The sequence below is a fragment of the Indicator indicator genome, chromosome 1 (genome assembly GCF_027791375.1).
Source record: "Indicator indicator isolate 239-I01 chromosome 1, UM_Iind_1.1, whole genome shotgun sequence".
NCBI lineage: Eukaryota > Metazoa > Chordata > Aves > Piciformes > Indicatoridae > Indicator > Indicator indicator.
This window is the reverse complement of record NC_072010.1, coordinates 94,378,888-94,400,219: the sequence shown is the minus strand read 5'-3', so window position 1 is coordinate 94,400,219 and position 21,332 is coordinate 94,378,888. Positions and strand designations below refer to the sequence as shown.

The window sequence follows — 21,332 nt, the reverse complement described above, 5'->3', positions numbered from 1 at the left end:
TATTATTTTAACATATCCAGGGATGGTGACTCTGCCACTTCCCTGGGCAGTCTGTTTCAATGCTTGACCACTCTTTCATTAATTTTTTTGTTCCTAATATCCAATCTAAACCTCCTTTGGGACAACTTAAGGCCATTTTCTCTTTTCTTATGACTAGTCACTTGAGAAAAGAGATGAACACCCACCTCACTCTACAATCTCCTCTCAGGCAGTTGTAGAGAACAAGAAGGTGCCATCTCACTCTCCTCTTCTCCAGAATAAACAATTGTGTGCTATGTCTCAGGCACCAATGTTTGCTCGTCCTAGTTTCACACAGGTTGCAGGTGTTGATGGATTCACTGTCTACTTTCCTCTCTTGAAACAATCCTGCTGGTACCTACTGATTGCTTCTAATCCCTCTCTCCAATTAAGCAATTTTTCAGGAACTAGGCTGAAGCCTATATTTACTTACTCTCAGCGTAAAACTGGGTTCAAAGAAGTTGGACGTGTCGATGGAAAAAGCAGCAGTGCCATTCTTGTCAGTGGTATAGTTGGCAAGATATCTTTCATTGAGCTCTAGCAGGACAGTCCTACCAGCAACAGGTTTGTCATCCACATTTGTCACAGTGATCTGAACACAAAAAATATCCAATGGATTCAGAAAAAAAATGCAACCAAACAACCAAACAAAAAGCACAGGAAATGCTTTGCTCACCAGAGGGTGTTCACTTCAGCACTGAGAACAACTGCAGGGAGTAGAAATCAAGAGTGAAATGTATTTCAGAGGCAAATGCTCCTCAGTATTTCAAAGGAGCAGGAGTTCTGTGGCAAAGACAGGCAATTCTCATCAGTGCAAGGACAACCTTCATGTCGCAGAGGGAGAAGGAATTGTTTATATACATGTTCTCGTATAGAAGTGTCTCTTAATGATGTTCTCTCTTTTGTTTCAGTGACCATCCATTCAGCACCTAAGTGAAAGACTACCGAGTGAGAGATGATGGTTTAAACTCTCCCCTCGTGCTCTCCGTTCCCAAGCAAGTAGAAACAGAGGAGCTCCAGAGCATATACTCTTTGGAAAGCACCAACTGACAAACCTAAATCAATCATATGGCTTCATAGCCATATATAACCTGTGGAGCTCAGTAGCAGCTCCCAGCTGCCAGGCATCTGCTCCCAGCGCATATCAGGATGATACGCATTGGCATATGGCTCATCCTCCTTTCTGTGCATGGGTTTATCCTGTGTGTGCAGGTTGCTAAAAAGCTGGAACATGCTCCAACAGCTAGATTGCCTTCAATAAACACCCTGGAACTGTGTAATGTAACACAGGGTGAATTCTACCTTCAGTTTAGGCACAGCTGTTCCTGAAGCAGTTTCTTACAGACTCTTCTTATACAACCTTCCACTTATCCACCTTCTAGGCATTCTCCAGCTATGTCAGCAGAGAGGCCCTAACACTCCAAGTATGATATAATTTTCTTATTTTCTCTAGGAGACTCTAATGGAATGGCAGAACTGTGCAACAGACATGCAGGATCGCCATGGGAAGTGTCAGCACAGAGTCAGGGGACAGACATAAATGGAGCAACACAGAGAGATCATCATTCTGGACCTCAGGGAGTTTTGAACTGTATGTATCCTCTCAGATACTCACCTCACCGTAGTAAGGTATTCCCCTTTTGTAATAGACATCCATATTCTTGAACATTACTCTGTCATTTTCTTGGCTGACTGCAACATAGTCAGAGCCTTTCATCTGGATACCTGTGAGACACACCCAGTATACAGGGAGGAACCAGAGATCAGACACAGGCAGAAAACTGTGCTTCAGCTCAGCAAGATCTGGACAGGCTGAAGAGCTGTACAGATATGAACTTAATGACGTTCAACAAAGGCAAACACAGAGTCCTGCACCTAGAGAGAAATAATCCCATGCACCAGTACAGGTTAGGGGTTGACTGGAGAGCAGCTTTGTGGACAAGGAACTGGGAGCGCTAGTGAACAAGTTCACCATGAACCAGCAATATGCCCTTGTGGCCAAAAAGGCCAACATTATTCTGGGGTGCAGAATAGGGTATGACCAGCAGGTCATGAGTATGACCAGCCGAGGCCTCATCTGTTGTGTCCAGTTCAAGAAAGACAGGGAACTACTATAGAAACTCCAATGGAAGGCCACAAAGTTGAAGAAGGGACTAGAGCATCTCTGTCTGGCAAGGAGAGGCTGAGAGACCTGGGGTTCTTTAGCCTGGAGAAGAACAGATTGAGGGGATCTTGTCAAGGATGATCAGTATCTAAAAAGCAGAGGTCAAAAGGATGAGTGTGAGATCTTTTCATTGTTGCCCAGTGGTAGGACAAGGAACAATGGGTACAAACAAGAACACAGGATGTTTCACTTGAACTTAAGGAGAAACACTTTTACTTTTGGGATGATAGTGCACTGGAACAGGCTGCCCAGAGAGGTTGTGCAGTCTCCTTCTATGAAGACTTTGAAAACTCATCCAGAAACATTCTCATGCAATCTGATCTAGGAATATCTGCATTAGCAGGGAAGTTAGACTAGATGATCTCTGGAGGTCCATTCCAACCCCTTCCAGTCTGTGACTGATTCTATGGAAAAGCTATATGGAGTAGTCATTCCCTGGAGGCAGAGCTACACAAAGAAAATGGTAATTGCTGGTGTTCACTGCACAGATCATGATCCAGCAGATTCTTCTCAGAAAGTGCCACCTTTTAGCTTTAATCAGCTACTCCCAACCACCACTTGGTGTTACCTGTTCCATTCTCAGTGACAATGCTTTCTACATTGAGGCTGGTGTACATCATGGCGTAGCTGCGATAAAGCTGGAGAGACTTGATGAAGATGACAGTGGTGAGGCAGCCATCTTTCCCCAGCTGAAAAGGGAGCACAAAGGGGAAAATTCATTTTTCTCAAGGTCTAGAAAATAGCTCCTGAAGCTTTATTAAGGAGGGTGTCTGTAGAGCTTCATTGCCTTTGCTCACACATTTTTTGCTCTTCTTTTTTATTCTCTCCCTTCCTGCCTTACACTTCTCACTCTGTGGCTCCCTTCCTAGCTCTTTGTTTCAATACCATTTACCATTGCACCTCTCTCCTCACTCCCCCCCAGTCCTCTTTATGCTCCTTCTCAAATCCATCTTTCATGATGCCTGAGCTCTATGACCAATGTACTTTGAATCTCATCTAGTGAAGAAATTAACCATTGGTTAACACCAAGAGTCCTCTCAAAGACTCTCAGTAGAGGTCTGATGATTAGATCTGGTAAGAACACAGCTCCAGTGTTTTAAGAATGATCAAAAATACGTAGTTTCAAAAGCTTCTCTCCCTCTTGCTGACTCTTCCTGGGATAAAAATCAAAGTTTCCTCATGAGGTCATTAATGAAAATTACTTTCATGGTCTTTCATCACTGCCGATAAGACAGTGAGAAAAAGTACGCCTGTGGGACTGTCTCTCTGGTGTTCCCAAGGAAATGAATGAGGTCACCAAGCACTGTGCTACATGTTGGGTAGTAAAGCTGACTGGGAAGAAAGGCCTTGCCCTGTATCATACCAGCCCAGTGACAGCTTCACAGGTTTCTTTCTGGTTTTGCTCACATCGTGGTCTATAGAAGCGCTGCTGACACACATTGATTCGGGCATTGCCTTGCACTGGTTGGCCATAAGTGTACCTAGGAGGGGAAGAGACACAAGGATCCAATCACCTGGACATAGCATCAAACCTGCAAAGACCACAGAGCAATGCAGACCTTAACCCTTCATGAGTGCTAAGAGCACAGACAGAAGAGCAGCTGGGAATTAGGATCTGTTAGCCCTAGCAGAATTCCCTTCAGCTACTTTTTGGGCTGTTTCTGACACCTTGTGAAAAAAGAGTCTGCTTCACCGTAGTCTTGAAGTAGTCATGCTTCAAGGTCTGAGCTGGAAAGTGGTGCTGGGATATCATTCCCAAGTGCTTGTTTTTTCTCATTAGTGCCTTATGCAAAGCAGGATGTACTGCAGAAAGATCTCAGCTCACCCCTTTAGCTCATACCTTTGTGCTGCTCTTGGTGTCATAGACAGCACTCTTAATGATAGACTATCCTTCTATGTTATTTCTCTCCTATTCCATGATATTAAGAAACATTGAAATTCAGTAAGGGCAAGTGCAGAGTCCTGCATCTGGGGACAAATAACCTGCACCAGTACAGGTTAGGGGCTGATCAGCTGGAAAGCAGCTCTGCAGAGAAAAACCTAAGAGTGCTGGCAGACAAGTTCCCCATGAGGCAGGGAAGGCCACAAATTAATGAGGGGACTAGAGCACCTCATCAGCAGTCTGTCCAGAGCGATGATGGAGTCTTCTTCTCTGGGGAATTTCAAAACCCATCTAGATGCATTCCTGTGCAACTTGCTCTAGGTGAACCTGCTCTAGCAGGAGGGTTGGACTAGATGATCTCTAGATGTCCCTTCCAGCCCCCACCAGTCCGTGATGCTGTGAACAGGTAGGGAGTATAGTGCTTGGTATCTCCAAACTGTTGGACACACGCAAACTCCCCCAGTTCTAATTCTGCTTTGTAGTGGGTGGAAAGTTACCATATTCCATGTCATGGAAGTCACAGGTAAAGGAATTCCTCTAACCCGTTCTCTGAATCAGCAGCAGGGTCCCTGCTTCCCAGCATGGCACACCATCCTCTATCCTGTTTCCTGGGCACAAATGTGGTATTGTCACCTCTGATACTTACGAAGCACAAACATTCACCCTGATTTCTTCATCAAAGAAAGAAATACTCCTTGGCACACTGGTTGTCACTTCAAATTTCGGCAGCACTGGGAATGCAATGTGAACAGGACCAATCAACAGCTGCATGCCACAGGCAGGTGTATGTGCAGACAACAGTAACCCACAAGGGAGAGGAAGTGGTTCAATAAAAAGTCTACCTAAGGGTTGGCTGTAGGATATTATTGGAGAAAAAAAACCTTTACTAGTAAGATGAATAACTTCTTTAAATTTCAGTAATAATCATACCAATAATGGTAACAGTCATAGTAGGAACTGTGATAAATCACTACAATTGGCTGTACCTTTTTTTTCAAGAGCAAGGTGGGAGCAATCTGATACGTCAAACTAGATAAGTGCTAGAGAACTATGCAATCCAGGGCCATTGAAGGAAAAACACTATACATTAAACGAAATAATAAAATCAAACAGGTCATTATCACTCTTTTCAGCTCATCTTTTGTCCTATATCACCAGCAATAACAACAATATGGCTGGAAAAGGGCTTTTTCTCACACACCTGTACAATAGAAGCTACAAGGTATGAAAGCTCTGGAGAGTAAGCAGGAAACTCTGTACTAGGCACTCCTAATCTGATTCAGGCAGAGCCAGCCTCATTACTAGGGCAGAGCAGTCCACAACTTTGCTTACCATATTCTTCCACCCTGAAGAACTGGTAGTGTTTTTGACCTGACTTCTTTTCCACAGTGATGTGGTAGGACCCAAGAATAGGTTCTGGAATTAGTGAAAAGGAGAGCTGGACAATTCCGTGCTTAGATGCTACCTCCAACCACTGGAAGATCTTGTTTTGCTCTGGATCCTGGAGAGTGGAAGAAAGAGATGTATCAAAACCTTTATAAACCTGGTTTTTTGCCTTCCTGGCTTCTTTCAAATTTTGTGTCCTGGCGTAGTGGCTAAGTTCATCACAGGGAGAATGTGAGTTTGGGCTGATGACACCTGCTCTGACTTCCCTTGTGGATTAAACAGGCCTAAGTTTATGTTTAACTAAAAGTTAGCTGCACTGCCAGATGATCTCAAATCATTCAGAAATACTACCTGATTGGAAGTCAGGATGCTTATCTGTAGCTCTTCTAGCAGAAGTCTTTGTAACACAAGTCCTTCTGTAAAACAGGGATATTACACTGGCTTCCTTTAGAGGCCTCACATCTAATGATGCAAAACATGATAGAAGACTGGTTCCTTGTTAGCAGAACAAGGCATTTTGGAAAGTTACTGTATAGCTTGTATAAGAATGAGACTATTTCACCAACTCAGGTACTGTAGTCCTACCAAAGTAAGACCACACTGGACACTCTTGTTTGAATCCTAACAAAAGACACAACAACAACCCCAAGCCACTGCTGACTAACATCTCCAGTTCTGCTGATTTTTATTCCTCTAGTGTTTTATAATGGGTACTGCCACTGTTCAACCTCCAAGTCCATTGGCTTTAGACAGCGTGCAATGGATGAATCTCCCCTCAGCTATTGACACCACATAGGGAATGATGAAGTGTAGTCTTTCCAACGCAACCCGTGCTTTAATGACACGAACCATCTCTTACCTCGATGATGATTCGGAGATACTGGAGGAAGAGAAAAAGAGAAAGGAAAAAAGAAGATCAAAATGTGCTGTGCACTCAATGATCTTAAATGTGTGGACTCAATGATCTTAAAGGTCTTTTCTAACCTAGAGGATTCTATGATCAAGACATTAACTGTGGAGCTTGAGATACACTAGAACATAAAGAAGGCTGTGAAGACCTTTCTAGGTACAGAAGACCGGGACAATGAAACAATTTGAAACTCATATCTGTAATTAAAGAGAAAATTTAAAGAGGATAACCTGCTAGTGAACTTATCTCTTTCTAAATAGCTGAAGCAGGTAAAGTGACTGCAAAACCTGAGTATTGTGAGAGATTTCCAGGAATGCTTTCAGCCTCTTTCCCCTCTATAAAGGAAGGGGAAAGATAGAGTGTGAAGCTCAAGAGTTACAGCAGTTCTCCAAAAACGTCGGGAGGCCTATCCTAGGACCTTTAAATTAAATTTCTGAGTGAGAGAGCCTCAGTGAACAGGTGCCTCCAGAGAGTGCCTGAAAAATCTTGATTATCACTCATACTTACCGTCTCCTCAACAGGTCTGAACTGAGTGTCTAAAGCAACAACACGAAACCTCACTGAAAAAGATGTAGGAGAATTAAAAGGGTAATTTACTTTATCATTGGTAAGGCATTTACAGCATATAACTGAAACAAAGTTTGCCCATATATTTCAGGAGTAATAAAGAGTCCCCAGAGAACTAGAAAGTATTTTATTATTTTAGCCAATGAAAAAGAAAACCAAAATAAACTCAGTAGCTGAAATATCTTCAGTTCTGACCACTGAAATTAAAGTAAAATCTATAGTAAATACAAATACTCTGTGCAGCCTTCAGTTCTTCTAGAAGAACTTCTGTTTTTAGGAAACTTTCTTTGGAACATTTCCAAAAAAACCCCAAACCTATTTATACAAACCAATGAGATGAAAAAATTCAAAGACAAGGAAATTCTAAGTGTAAATTCTGTGCAGCACTAAACTATAATTATACTAAAGAAATAGCTAAGTATATTACAGCTCATGCTGTCATTTAAATATTACAATGGAATCAAATTAGCAGCTAAGTAGAGAGAACTGTTGACAGGATATTGCATGCTTACTTAATTCCAAGCTTAACCTATTGCTTTCTGTATTTTTAAGGACACTTTTATGTGACCAACCTCAATAAACCTAGTAGAAATGCAATGACTCAGTAAAAGCACATTAACTCTACTCATTGATTACAGTTTTGTGAAGTGGTTCTATTTTTTGCTGACTTTTGATGAGTCAAACCTCAGATGATAATTACAAACTATTTGAATGATTGCTCATGGCTGTCCTAGCCTAGGATCTTTTATTGCACAAGAAGTCCTTGTCATTCTAGACCCACACTTGCACTCCATTTCCCAGTTCAGTAACTCAAATCTCCTCAGCCACCTGTTTGTCCTGGTTTGTAGATGGGTTTATCCATCTGGATAAAGACAGTATTATCCACATTTTGAATCGCCACTGATCTTCTCTCAGATAAGTCGACTGTATTGCCTTTGGCAGAGAATGAAATAAATGCCAGTGGGTCAGAAGTAGCAGAAGGAACCTGGAGAGAAACAAAACACCAGAGGAAAAGCAATAAATGAGATATGTTGAGATGCCCTGGTGCTCTGGGTTCTTGAGTAAGATACTGACTGCCATGTGAATCACAAATGACTTGTGCAAAATCGTTAGAAGACATTGACAGTGAAATAACCTTTGGGAATTTCTGCTCTGTAAGTCCCAGAATCTGTCATCAGATACTGAGTCTGAGCTATGCCTTGTCCTATGCATATCCTCATCTCATGTAGCTACCTGTCTATATGTAAAGTTGCCCCAGCTGAATAGCTAATTTCTGAAGTGTTTCCCTCTGCAGTAATCTGGAATATCAAATCTTGGAATTTGTTTGTCATATCAGCCCAAGTCATGTAGAGTAACAGGAAACGGAATGAACATGGCCTGGCTGGGTTCTCCAGCTTGACATTTATGACTGTTCCATATAAGGCACATGCATCTCTGATGGCAATCAAAAGCTTTTTGCTGCTGACTCTGTGAATGGAGATGGAAGTCTTTCTCCGGCTTCCCCTCAGAGTCCATATGTCTCTCTTTTTCCTGTCTATATTTTCAGCCTTTCCAGCAATTTATCTTTTTTTGTCCTATTCCCTGCCTGCACTCTTTGTCTTCTTGACAAGGAGAGTTGCTCTCAGAAGTATTTTCAGCTTCTACACCCTCTTCAGCAGTCTCAAAAGGGAAAATACCTTGAACTCATAGCACTTGAAGAAATCATTCTTTGTCACAGATTCCTCAAATAGAGTCTTCTGGATACTGCCATACTCCAGGGTGGTGCTCAGGGTCAGAGGCTCACTGAGGTTGTGGAACTGCACACAAGCAGTCTGCGGAGAGTCACTCCGCACTGTTGTTGGGACCAGCAGCACGTACTGACTGTGAGAATGCAAGACCAGATCAGACTGTTCAGTCATGGAGGGAAGTCAGAGCAAGAAGTAGAGGAAAATACCATAGAAATGCCATGTGTGGAGGGAGACATGGTTCAGAACTTACTCAAACCAGTGGAAGAATTTCTATTTCCTTCAATTAATTTTGACTAATGTGATAAGAAAATACAGTCCATCTCAATTGAAAGAATCATAGAATCTTTAAGATTAGAAAAGATATCTGAAATCATCAAGTCCAACCTTTAACCCAGCACCACCATGCCCACCAAACCATATCCTGAATTGTCATGACCACATTTTTTTTTAACACATCCAAGAACACTTCCCTGGACAACCTGTTTGAATGCTTGACCACTCTTCCAGTCAACAAATTTTTGCTAATATCCAATCCAAACCTCCCCTGGCACAATTGGAGACTATTTCCTCTCATCCTATTACTAGTTGGGAGAAGAGACCTATTGGTCTACAACCTCCATTTGGGTAGTTGTAGAGAGCAGTAAGTCCCCTGAAGACTGGCATAATTCTGTTCAGTCTGTTAAATGGCATGATACTGCATCTACCCATTCCAGGTATGTACAGAGCTCCAATTACTAAAGTAACACCGAAGAAGCATGGCTACGTTTATCACCATATTACATCACCAGTCTGTATACTTAAACCTCTGAGAGGTTTATGAGAGCATAAGGAGGGGTGACATTCAGCTTCATTTTGAGATAAATGAAAAAATGATAGTCATAGAATCATAGCATTATACTATTGTTTTGATTGGAAAAGACCTTGAAGATCATGAAGTCAAGCCATTCTCTAACTCTACCAAGTCTGGTGCTAAACCAAGTCCCTCAGCACCACATCTCTGTGTCTTTTAAACACCGTCAAGGATGGGGATTCAACCACCTGTAACTAGCAGAGCCCCTCAGGGATCAGTGCGGGGTCTGGTCCTGTTCAACATCTTTGTCAGTGACATTCATGATGGGACAGAGTGTCTGCTCAGCAAGTTTGCTGATGATGCCATACTGGGAGGCTTGGCTGAGACACCTGAAGGCTGTGTGGCCATTCAGCAAGACTTGGACAGGCTGGAGAGCTGGGCACAGAGGAACCAAATGAAGTTCAACAAGGACAAGTGCAGAGTCCTGCATCTGGGAAGGAATAATAAACTGCACCAGTACAGGTTGGGAGGTGATCTGCTGGAGAGCAGCCCTGTGAAGAAGGACCTGGGAGTCCTGGTGGACAACAAGTTATCCATGGGACAGCAATGTGCCCTTGTGGCCAAGAGATATCCTAGGGTGCATTAAGAAGAGTGTGTCCAGCAGACTGAGGGAGGTTCTCCTCCCCTTCTACTCTGTCCTGGCGAGACCTCACCTGGTATATTGCATCCAGTTCTGGACTCCCCATTTCAAGAGGCACAGAGACACAGAGATCTACTTGAAAAAGTCCAACGGAGTGTTACAAGGATGATTAAGGGTCTGGAGCATGTGCCTTATGAGGAAAGGCTGAGAGACCTGGGGCTTTTTAGTCTGGGGAGGAGAAGACTGAGATATATTTATATTTATATATATAAATATATAAGGGCAGGGTGTCAAGAAGGAAGGGACAGCCTCTTCTCACTTGCACCCTCTGATAGGACAAGGGGCAATGGATGTAAACTACCACACAGGAAGTTCCACCTCAATATGAGGAAAAACTTCACTATAAGGGTCACAGAGCACTGGAACAGGCTTCCCAAGTAGGTTGTAGAGTCTCCTTCTCTGGAGACTTTCAAGGCCCCTCTGGATGTGTTCCTGTGCGACCTCTGCTAGATTATATGGTCCTGCTCTGGCAGAGAGGTTGAACTCAAAGATCTCCAGAGGTCCCTTCCAATACCTAGCATCCTGTGATTCTGTGACCTCCCTTGGTAGCCTATTCCAGTCTTTGAGAACCCTTTCAGTGAGAAAGTTTCTGTAGTACAACCACCTTGACAAACAATAAAGCCTGGCAGACACTGGACAAAGGGCCAAGGCTTGCTTGGAGCTGATAAAGATCAGCTTGAGGTTTGAAGACATGTTAACGTACAGGCCCAGAAGTTCTGATCCTGCCCCAGACTGGGACATAGTCTAAGGAGACCTCACCCACCTCTCCTCCCTATCTCCCCTTGGTGAAATATTTTGGGTACCCTGAGTGGGAGATTTTTTCCTTTCTGAGTGAGCGCACATTTTGCTTCATCCATCTCTAGACAGCTGAACTGATTGTGTAGCAGTATACTCCCAACTGGCATCCACACATGTAATTTTATTGTGCTGGAAGAAGCAATTACAATAAACCCACATTTAGAGGTGGCTGTTGCTGGCTCTTTTGTGTGTGTCTCCATGACAGTTTATTCTACTATCCAGTCTAAACCTCCCCTGGTGCAACTTGAGGCCATTTCCTTTCATTCATCACCTGTTACTAGGAAGAAGAGATGAACCCCCACCTGGCTCCAACCACCTTTCAGGGAGCTGTAGAAAGCACAAAGGTCTCCCCTCAACCTTCATTCCTCCAGGCTAAACAAACCCAGTTAACAGTTGCAACAAATTTTTAATTTTGTTTTCTCTGGTTGTCTCCTCCTCCCAGTGTGAACTGACATATCCTAAGTCAATCAACCTGATGCACAAGAAATGATCCTTCTTTTCCATTTTGCAGAATATTCCTGGGAACACTCAGCCTACCTAACCTGCACATTCTTCGCTGCTTCTGTGCCTCACCCTGTATTGCTTCCTTTCCTTCTCTCTTCCATTGTACTTTTTTATTTATCCTGCTCTCCAGAGAATTAGGGCAGCCTCCCTTCCCCAAATCCTTCCTCTGAAAATAGAGGAATTTGCTGCATTTGGCTAAGGTTCTGCTGCTGGACACTGGTTCTCTGCTACCCAAACTGGTCTTTCCAAATAATGTATGACAGAATTGTTGAGTTGGTTTTGCAGTTCAATAGGAATTGCACAACCTTTTCTTGGTAATTGGATCCTTTCCCTTTGTCATGCAGCTTTGCTTGCTCTTATTGCCTTTATTGTTATTATTTTCACTTGCCAAATTCAGACTGCATGATAAACTAAGACCAAAAGGAAAATTATTAAAACCATCAGATGAGAAAAGCACTTTGACTTTCATAATGTTCTCCTTTAGAACTTCAGACAAAGGGATTTTAGCTCTAATTTGGTATATTTCTGTTTGTATAAAACCATAGACATTAACAGTCCTGTAGAAGCTAGGACAGCACAATAGGTGTAAAACTAATACTGATACTGATAATAATCCTAGCACTAATACTAATACTAGGACTGCCATTCAGCATAGTCCCTAGCACCAAACAGTCATGGAATCATCGAACTGTTTTGATTGAAAAAGACCCCTAAGATCATTGAGGGCAACCATCATCTAACTCTACCAAGTTTGGTGCTAAACCATGTCCCTCAGCACCACATCTCTGCATCTTTTAAATACCTCCAGGGATGTGGATCCAATCACCTCCCTGGGGAACCTGTTCCAACGTTTGAGAACACTTTCTGTGAAGAAGTTTCTTCTAATATCCAATGTAAACCTCCCCTGGTGCAAACTGAGGTCATTTCCCTCCTTACTAGGGAAAAGAGTTCAACCCACACCTTGCTCCAACCTCCTTTCAGGTAGTTTGATTCTTGCAAACAGCAATGAGGTCTCCCCTCAGCCTTTTCTCCATACTGAACAACCCCAGTTCCAGCTATTATTTGGCCTCCTCATACAACATCCTCCTTCTGTACTGCTGATGCACAATAACCCTGGTAATTAGTATTACTTGCTAGTCTAGTCTTGAGTCTCCTCTCCATTTTACCCACACTCTTCATATTTCATCTGCTCCAGTTCTAGGTTTCTGTCATTCAAATCGGAGTTCAGAGCAGTTTTATGATGGAGAGCATCCTTCCAAATGATGCCTCAATGTCACTTCTATTTCAGATAGGTTTCAGAATCTAGGTCTTAAACATCTGGTTTAGCACCAGACTTGGTAGATTTAGATAATGGTTGGACACAATGATGTTAAAGGTGTTTTCCAACCAAAATGATTCTACAATTCTATCATTCTTTAAGTTTGTATATAGCAGTGTCTGAGAAGAAATAATCTATTAGAAAATACATTAAAGCAAATTGTCATGAAATCACAGAATGCATGATCTCTTACGGTTCAGAAGACACTGTGGCAATCCAGTTCAAGGACAGAATACTCAGAAGAATTCTTGACCACATCTCTGTCTGTGAAGAAGAAAGAAGAGAAACTGATCTCAAGTGCTCAACCTGTCTTCAGGCTTTTAAACTACTCTGAGATGATGCTCCTCCTCCATGACTTCAATGATATTCTAACAAACGAGATTTAAATAAAATTTGCATATGTTCTTCTTCCTCTCTGCTGTTGGTTCTCACACTCTGTGAACTCTGAAACAATAGCTTAGGAAAGCTCTCATATTTCACAGAGCTTTGTAAGTCATCATAAGCCAAACCGGTTTCTGCCCATCTCAATGCTCTACTGAAGCCAGCCTCTCCCTATTGTGTCATTAACTAAAGGGTTCTTTAATGTTTCAACTCATTAGCATTTGCCACTGCTGAAGTATTTCCTTGTTCTGTGAAGATCACCTGTAGATAAATCTCACAAGACAGAAGTCATCATAACACAGTCCTGTTACATGCCTGCACAGGAATAAGACATTCAGCATGGCACGGAAGGAAGCATCTAGTTGTAATCTGGGTTTCTTACTGCACACAGTAACATTCAGCAATTAAGTTGGCTAATTGTCTGCATTTTTGTCAGTGGCCAGGACAAGTGTATCTCCAGGGAAAGGAATCTGACAGCATTACTTCATTTCTTTACTTATCTGGAGTAAACTTTCTCTCCATCCTCATCCTGATTGCCTCATCACAGAATCACAGAATCACAGAATGGTTTTGCTTGGAAGGGACCTTAAAAGTCATCTAGTTCCAACTCTCCTGCCATGGGCAGGAACACTTCCTACTAGACCAGGTTGCTTAAGGCTCCACTCAAGCTGGCATTGAATACTTCCAGACCTGGAGCCTCCAAAAATTCTCTGTCTCATTGCCTCACAACCCTAATGGGTAAGAAGTTCTTCCTAATGTCTAATCTAAATTCCAAACAACTTGTAAGTCTGTTGGTGAATTTTTAGTAAACCTGACTGAGTTTCAGAATAATCAAGAATCATTAAATAATTTGTATAGAAAGGGATCTCCTGACATCATGTGGTCCAATCTCTTCTTTTATGCAGGGCTAGCTTCAAAACTTGTCCAGTTATGCTTTGAATATCTCCAAGGATGGCGAGTTCACATCACTTCTGGACATCTGCTCCCATGCTTAACTATTCATGTTGTGAAGACTTTTTTCCCTTAAATCAGAATTTCTATTACTGTAACTTCTGTCCATTGCTTCTTGTCCTTTCACTGTGCACCCCAAAAAGAAGCTGATTTTGCCTTCTCAATAATCATAATTTACAAGACTGCAATTATATTCCTCTTAGCATTGTTTCAATGGACTAAATAAATGAGACTACCTCAGTTTCTTCCTATAGGTTTGTGCATCCACTGACCAATGCAGTGACCTTCCCCTAGACTCTGTGTAGTCTATCAATGTCTTTCTTGTACCGAGGAGCAAATATAGACACAGAGCTTCATCTCTCTCTCCAACTGTTTGAAAGCAGGTTGTGGTGAGGTGGGTGTTAGGTGACTTCTCCTTAACAACAAGTGATAGGAGGGGAAGAAATGACCTCAAGTTGCACCAGGAGAGCTAGGGCCACTGAAGAAAGGTGTTAGGCAATGCAGAGTGAGGCTGGAGTTATTTCAGGGGTAAAGGACGTGAGAAGGAAATTACTGCTAGAGTGATATCCTACAAATGGATGTGAGACTGTTGAGAGCTGGATTCTATCCGTTTCACTTCTCGTGATATAATACATTTTTGCTAACGACTCAGCCATACAGGGATTATTCTTACAATAGATCATCTAAACTATGTCACACCTAAACTACCCATGCTTAACCAGCTTCCCTACCCAGATTCTCAGAAGCGTTCTGATGACCAAGTTAAGGCACACAGAAAATTATCCATGTGCACCTACACCTACTTTTTATCACCACTAAAGTGTTAGTGAGAAGTATTGCACAAAACTTCCCCAAATGACTTAACATTAAAGCGACAAGTTAAGTGGTAGCTTGTTGGTGTGGAAACAAAGGCAGTCACATTGTGAAGAAAGCTGCTGCATTAGTTGTGAGGGCAGAATTCAGCTAATATAGAATCATAGAATCATTAAGATAGGAGAAGACCTCTAAGATCATCAAGTTCAACCTTTAAACCAACACCACTGTGCCTGCTAAGTTATGTCATAGACATGTTTAGTTTTGCAACTTTGAAATGTGTCATACCTTTAAACTGGGACCAAGTAATAGCCAAAAAAAAAGCAAAAAGAACTAAGGAGGGAGAAGGAAACAAGAATTAATTTCAGGGCCCCTGGTATAAACTGCTCCTGAAGCTCATTCTTTATTTAAGTGCATCATGCCTTTAGCATAAACATAAGACAATTTCTTCTTGATACATAGACATGGTAAAAATAGAAAAAGACAAAGCATTTGAAAAATAGAAATATTCGAAGGCATTATGTTCATGGCAAGTGAAGAGCACACTTATCTCTGGAAACAAGATAATGAATTCATTAGTCAAATTACTGATACTAGAGGAATTTTCTGTACAGTAGCGATGTTTGCAGAATCACACAATGGTGGGGATTGGAAGGGACTTCTGAAGATCACCTAGTCCGACACCCCCTACTAGAGCAGGATCATCTAGAGTAAATCACAGAGGAACTTCCACGTGGGTTTGGAATGCCTCCAGAAAAGGAGAATCCACAATATCTCTGGGCAGCCAGGTCCAGTGCTCTGCCACCTTCAAAGGGAAGTTTTTCCATCTGTTTACATGTTTCCTTTCTGTTTACATGTGTTCAACTATGTGTCCATTGCCCTTTGCTCTGTCCCTGAACACCACGAGAAGAGTCTGGCTCCATCTTCCTGACACTCACACTTTAGATATTGATAAGCATTCATGAGACCCACCCTCAGTCTCCTCTTCTACAGGACAAACAGCCCCAAGTCTCTCAGCCTTTCCCTCTAAGGCAGATGTTTCCAGTCCCTTCATCATCTCATTGGCTCTCCTCTGGACTCTCTCCAGTAATTCTTTGTCCTTCTTGAACTGGGAAGCCCAGAACTGAATACAATATTCCAGGTGTGGCCTCAGCAGTGCAGAGTAGAGGAACAGGAGAACCTCCCTTGGCCTGCTGGCCACATTCTTCTGAATGCATCCCAGGATACCATTGGCCTTCTTGGCCAGGAGGGCATATTGCTGGATCCTGGTTGTCCTGTTGTCCACCACACTCCCAGGTCCTTCTCCACAAAGCTACTCTCCAGGTCAGCCCCTACCCTGTACTAGTGCAGGGGGTTATTCCTCCCTAGGTTCAGGACTCTTCGCTTGCCCTTGTTGAACTTCATGAGGTTTCCCTCAGCCCAACTCTCCAGCCTGTCCAGATCATGCTAAATGACAGCACAGCCTGACAGAGTGTCAGTTTTCCTTTGTGTCAGAGAAACATCAGGAAGTTGGATGGAAATATAAGCAGGTTTCTGCAGTGTAGCCTTGGATTTTCCAGAAGAATGAGTATTACATAATTACTTGTTTCTCTTCTGTGGTTCCACTTTAGATTTACATAACACTTAGGGACTGAGAGTACTAAGCCATGACTTCACTTGATATGACATACAAACAATACACCTCACACTACAATACCTGTTCTGTTATCTAGGTTCTTTCTCTTAAATGGGTACATGTGAGGCCAGAGCCCCAGCTTCCATTTCACTTATACAAATACCCTCATCAACAATCCCAGGCTATTTGCTACCCTGTGATCTCCTCAGGAAATTCTTCTGTAACTTGAGAAATGCTTTCCCACAACACATTTATTAAATTATCTGATAAAATATTTTGTTTTTAAAAAGTCAGCATATCTCTGAATAGCATTGTCTATGTCTCAAAGTTTAGATATTTTGGATGTATTCTCCTAGACAGCAGACACTGTTCCAGGGCACATCCCCATCTGCAAGCCCTTAGATTTGCAAGCTTTAGCATTTCTGAGTGTCTGCCAGAAACAGGCAGGTTGTAGTGCATTTGTAGAGTATATTACTTCATCTCATGATGAAGGAATATTTTTCTAATGGCCTGTATCAAGAACATTGAAGTGATTGTCCCCCTGTATACACCACAGGTGAGGCCACATCTTGAGCAGTGGGTTCAGTTTTGGGGCCTTCACTACAAGAAAGACATTTTGGTGCTAGAGCAAGTTCCAAGAAGGGCGATGAAGCTGGTGAAGGGTCTGGAGAATAGGTCTTGTGAGGAGCAGCTGAGGGAACTGAGGTTTTTTAGCCTGGAAAAAAGGAGGTTGAGGGGAGACCTTCTTGCTCTCTACAAATCCCTGAAAGGAGGCTGGAGTGAGGTGGGAGTTAGTCGAGTTAGTCTCTTCTGCCTAACAAGAAGTGATAGGATGAGAGGAAATGTCCTCAAATTGCACTAGAGGAGGCTTAGGTTGGATATTAGAAGAAACTTCTTGACTGAAAAGGTTCTCAAACACTGGAAGAGGCTCCTCATGAAGGTGGCTGAATCCCCATCCCTGATGGTACAGGTATCAACACCCTGTGGTGTTGAGGGATGTGGTTTAGCCCCAGACTTGGCAGAGTTAGATAATGGATGGACTTGATCATCTTAAAGGTCTTTTCCAACAATAATTATTCCATGATTCTTTGAATCTAATATTGCTCATTAGCTGTAATAATAAAGACAGGTAATATCAAGCACTGTAACACTGCTATATTGAGAAGAGTAAACAGCACATAGTCCAGTTCCTGTAAGATCTTTGTTACAGGTATGCTGTCAATATCATCTTTCTGAAATGTATTTTATGCTCACCTATAAAAACTAAAGTATTACGAACTCATAGAGTATTAAACACTTGAAACAGCATTTTCTTGATCCACAATACTTTTTCATCCTTGAAAAGAATCTGCTGTGTCTAAATGATGAAAACAGAAGGACATAAAGCTATCAAGGATGGCTAAAAATGCAGTTCAAAAAAAGAATGGCAAATACAATCCAAACTAATAACCAATCTTTCTTCAGAAACAATAGGAATGGGAAGCCTGCCAGAGAATACAGAGGGACACGTAATGAGAAGGATAGAAGATGAGGTCAAGAAGGGTGCAGGAGCAGTGCAAACAGTAACTTTTATTCCCTATTGTTTTAGTTAATAATAAGCATTAAACACTACTGTCTTTAAAAGAACCATCTGATATCAAAATTAAATTTCTCCCCGACCCGCCCCCCCCCCCCAACAAAATACCCAACAATCTGTGGACAACAGTAAATCTGATGCAGTAATTACATTGCTGCTATTTTGAATTAGCTCAGAATATTAGACCAGTGACACATCAGTTTAACTTAAGATTTTGTGATGTGCCAGAAGGAAACCTGAACATGTATTTCACCTGATTGCAAAGGGCAAAAATCTGTGCCAGGGAGCCTTTTAAAGGGTAAAAGTAATTTTAGCTTCAGTAGAAAATGTTCCTGTCTTCACTATTTTCCTTGTTCCTTTATTTATGTTGTGCTGCTGCTTTAGGTGGAGATAGGCAGGCTGACACACAGGGCTTTAAAAAAGGCAAACAGTGGTTGAGCTAAAATAAACATACCTGAGAGCTTCCCTCCTGAAATGTCAGCATCTTAGATTTTGGATGTTATTATAAGGAAAATTAATCAGAATCAGTTTCCTCCAGATTCAGATTCTAAGTAACTTACTATCATTAATGGAGTTCATTTGGGTTTCATATCAAGTTGTTCAAAAAAAACAAAGAGCATTTCAAAAAGTATGCTCAGGTTGAAGTTCACTGAAGAGCAACGAACTCCCACTGTTCACTCCATAGCATCAGCTAGAAACAAGTTGGAATGAGCACTTACGAGCAACATTTTCCCATCTGCATGGTCTAATGACAAGTGGACTACTATGTGCAGGTAACAAAGCATCTGGATCATGAAACTTCTAATTGAAAACACTATAAAGGCTAGATGGTCTCATGGATAAGCTGAGAACTCTTCAATATGGTCTTATGGGCTGCCAGTAGTTCAGGAGAATCGGTAGTTTAAAGACATTAAGAGGTATTGTATAAAGTTATGTCATCCCTCTTTGTATTTTAAGATGTGATTTTCCCAGTCTTATGAGCAATGCATGAGTAATGGCTCCAACACATCTTGCAGCTCCAAGACTTCCATTTAGTGCACAACATTGTTCAGGTGTGTTATTAAATCTCACAAATACTCCCAGGCTTCTGAAAACTTCTTCTTGCTGCTATGAAACAACTGCCACATGTAACTGTTTCAAGCCTGCTACGCTAAACAACATAGTTTTGCACAGGGTGGTGCTCAAAGAGATAGTCTCTAAGCAACAGAGTGCTGGAGAAGTCTTCAAGAGTGACTGCATGCAGCAAAATCAAGGCTTTTGCATTCCTTCCCATTCCGCCTAAAAAGACAGACATTCTTGCAGGGTCCAGGGAACAAAAACGATGCAGATCAAATCACTTTGTCTGTCCACCTCACTTTTTCCAACCACTAAGATCACCCTGGAGAAAAATCAGGTTTGTTGTTTTTTTTCTCCAGGACAAACACTTTAGATGCTTCAAAGCTCTGAGAGGAAATAGCCTCAAGTTGCCTCAGAGGAGGTTTAAGTTAGATATTAGAAGAAAATTCTGCAATGAAAGGGTTCTCAAATATTAGAATAGGCTGAATGGTTGAATGCCCATCTCTGAAGTTGTTTAAAAGAGGCAGAGATGTGGTGTCAAGGGACATGGTTTCGCACTGGACTTGGTAGTTAGAGAATGGTCAGACTTGATTCTATGATTATGAATGTTTTGGGCCACTGACAGCTCCAGGAAAACCTGAAGATCCCTAGAACTGGACTTTGTCACCTCCAGTCTACAACCAGTCTGCTTGTGAACTGGTGCTTCCGTGGAAAATATGGCTACTGGAATACAGAGTCCCTCTGGCAAGTGACAGGACATTCTGAAACTGAAGGAATAAATCCTTACCATCACAGTGACACCAGCCACTCTGTGATTTTCCCATGCAACTGTGAGCACCAGATACATATGCATCATGGATTTACCTGGATTTACTCCTGGATTTACTCCTGGATTACACTGTTGTGTTGCAGCTTGCTGACTCTTATTTAGGCTGCACAGAAGGAAATAAAAAGAGCAGTTCTTGAAGGAATATGAGAAAGAGTCCTCCCATATAGGTCAGGACTCTCCTGCATGCAGGGGAATGAGGACCTCCAACCACAGTCCAAACTAGAGCTGGTATAGAGATGATACTGCAGCCTTAGACTCTTCCCCTGTGTCTCTTGGACAATGCTAAACCACCCTTACAAAGCTGTGCAAGAATAAAGTCATTATAAACAATGATTACATTTTTCATAATCTAAAGATGATTACCCAGTAATTCAGGAGCAATCACGCACAGCTCTTCAAGTGACGTCCTTGGTTGTCCTGGAACTGTCAGGAATTGGGAGTGGTGGCCACAGGTGTGGTAAAAGGCACTCAGACTAGCAATCAGGAAGCAAAGGGAAACTAAATGCAAAGCTGTGACTGTATGGATGTTCCTGCATTAAATATAACAAACACTGATATATGCTGCAGACAGTGGCTGATAAGGAGAGAGACAGAGAAGGGTGCTGACGAGACAGAGGAGAAGGACTGGTGACACATTGGTGGGGATATCCCTAGGCACATCTGTCAGCAAGCTGGAGCATACATTCGGCAACTGATATCTCAGGGAAACCAGGAGACACTTGAAGACCTCCTCAGAAAGACCATGATGACTACAACCTCTACACCCTGTGCCTATGGAGAGTTCTGGCTTTCCAGGCAGCAGGTAAAGTTCTTCAGTCATGAGAGAGAAGAAACACATGTTTTGTCATAGCAGTAAATGGAGTCAGTAGTCTTTATAATTAATCTATTTATTTATTATTTACTTATTAATCCCAAAGGGAGTTGTTGGATTGCAGGGAACCATAAGTGGATCCTTCCTGTCTGGACCCCAGTGGCTGGGAGAGTTGATGAGGTCCTGAGGGAGTGGTCAGGTGGGCATACTCTCCAGGAAGTCCTGGGCAGCTGCAATGACTGCTGCAGTAGAGAGGTGTCCAGGGCTGGGCTGGTTGGCTGGGGAGATGGTGAAAAAGATACACAAAATCACAGAATCATAGAACCATTTTGGCTTGAAAAGACCTTGAAGATCACTGAGTCCAATCATTACCCAGCTCTACCAAATCTGATGCTAAACCATGTCTCCCAGCACCACATCTCTGCATCTTTTAAATACTCCCAGGGATGGGGATTCAACCAGTAATTCATAATCCTGCACTACACTCTGTTGGCAGGTTAAAAGTATATCATTATTAGAAGAACAAGCTGATTTGT

The 21,332-nt window shown here is 42.2% G+C and overlaps 1 protein-coding gene across 1 annotated transcript in view; it reads right to left on the bottom strand.

Annotated features, from left to right (window-relative positions):
• LOC128968333 (ovostatin-like) overlaps window positions 1-13,022 on the bottom strand; it is a 39,564-nt gene extending 26,542 nt beyond the window's left edge. The window contains exons 1-11 of the mRNA XM_054382751.1: window positions 12,958-13,022; window positions 8,604-8,787; window positions 7,756-7,912; window positions 6,868-6,920; window positions 6,310-6,330; window positions 5,397-5,565; window positions 4,711-4,795; window positions 3,546-3,663; window positions 2,751-2,871; window positions 1,634-1,743; window positions 452-610 (exon numbers count right to left, since the gene is read on the bottom strand). Coding sequence (XP_054238726.1) covers window positions 452-610; window positions 1,634-1,743; window positions 2,751-2,871; window positions 3,546-3,663; window positions 4,711-4,795; window positions 5,397-5,565; window positions 6,310-6,330; window positions 6,868-6,920; window positions 7,756-7,912; window positions 8,604-8,787; window positions 12,958-13,022 — 1,242 coding nt within the window. The remainder of the gene's footprint in view (window positions 1-451; window positions 611-1,633; window positions 1,744-2,750; window positions 2,872-3,545; window positions 3,664-4,710; window positions 4,796-5,396; window positions 5,566-6,309; window positions 6,331-6,867; window positions 6,921-7,755; window positions 7,913-8,603; window positions 8,788-12,957) is intronic.
• Window positions 13,023-21,332: the final 8,310 nt, after the last annotated feature.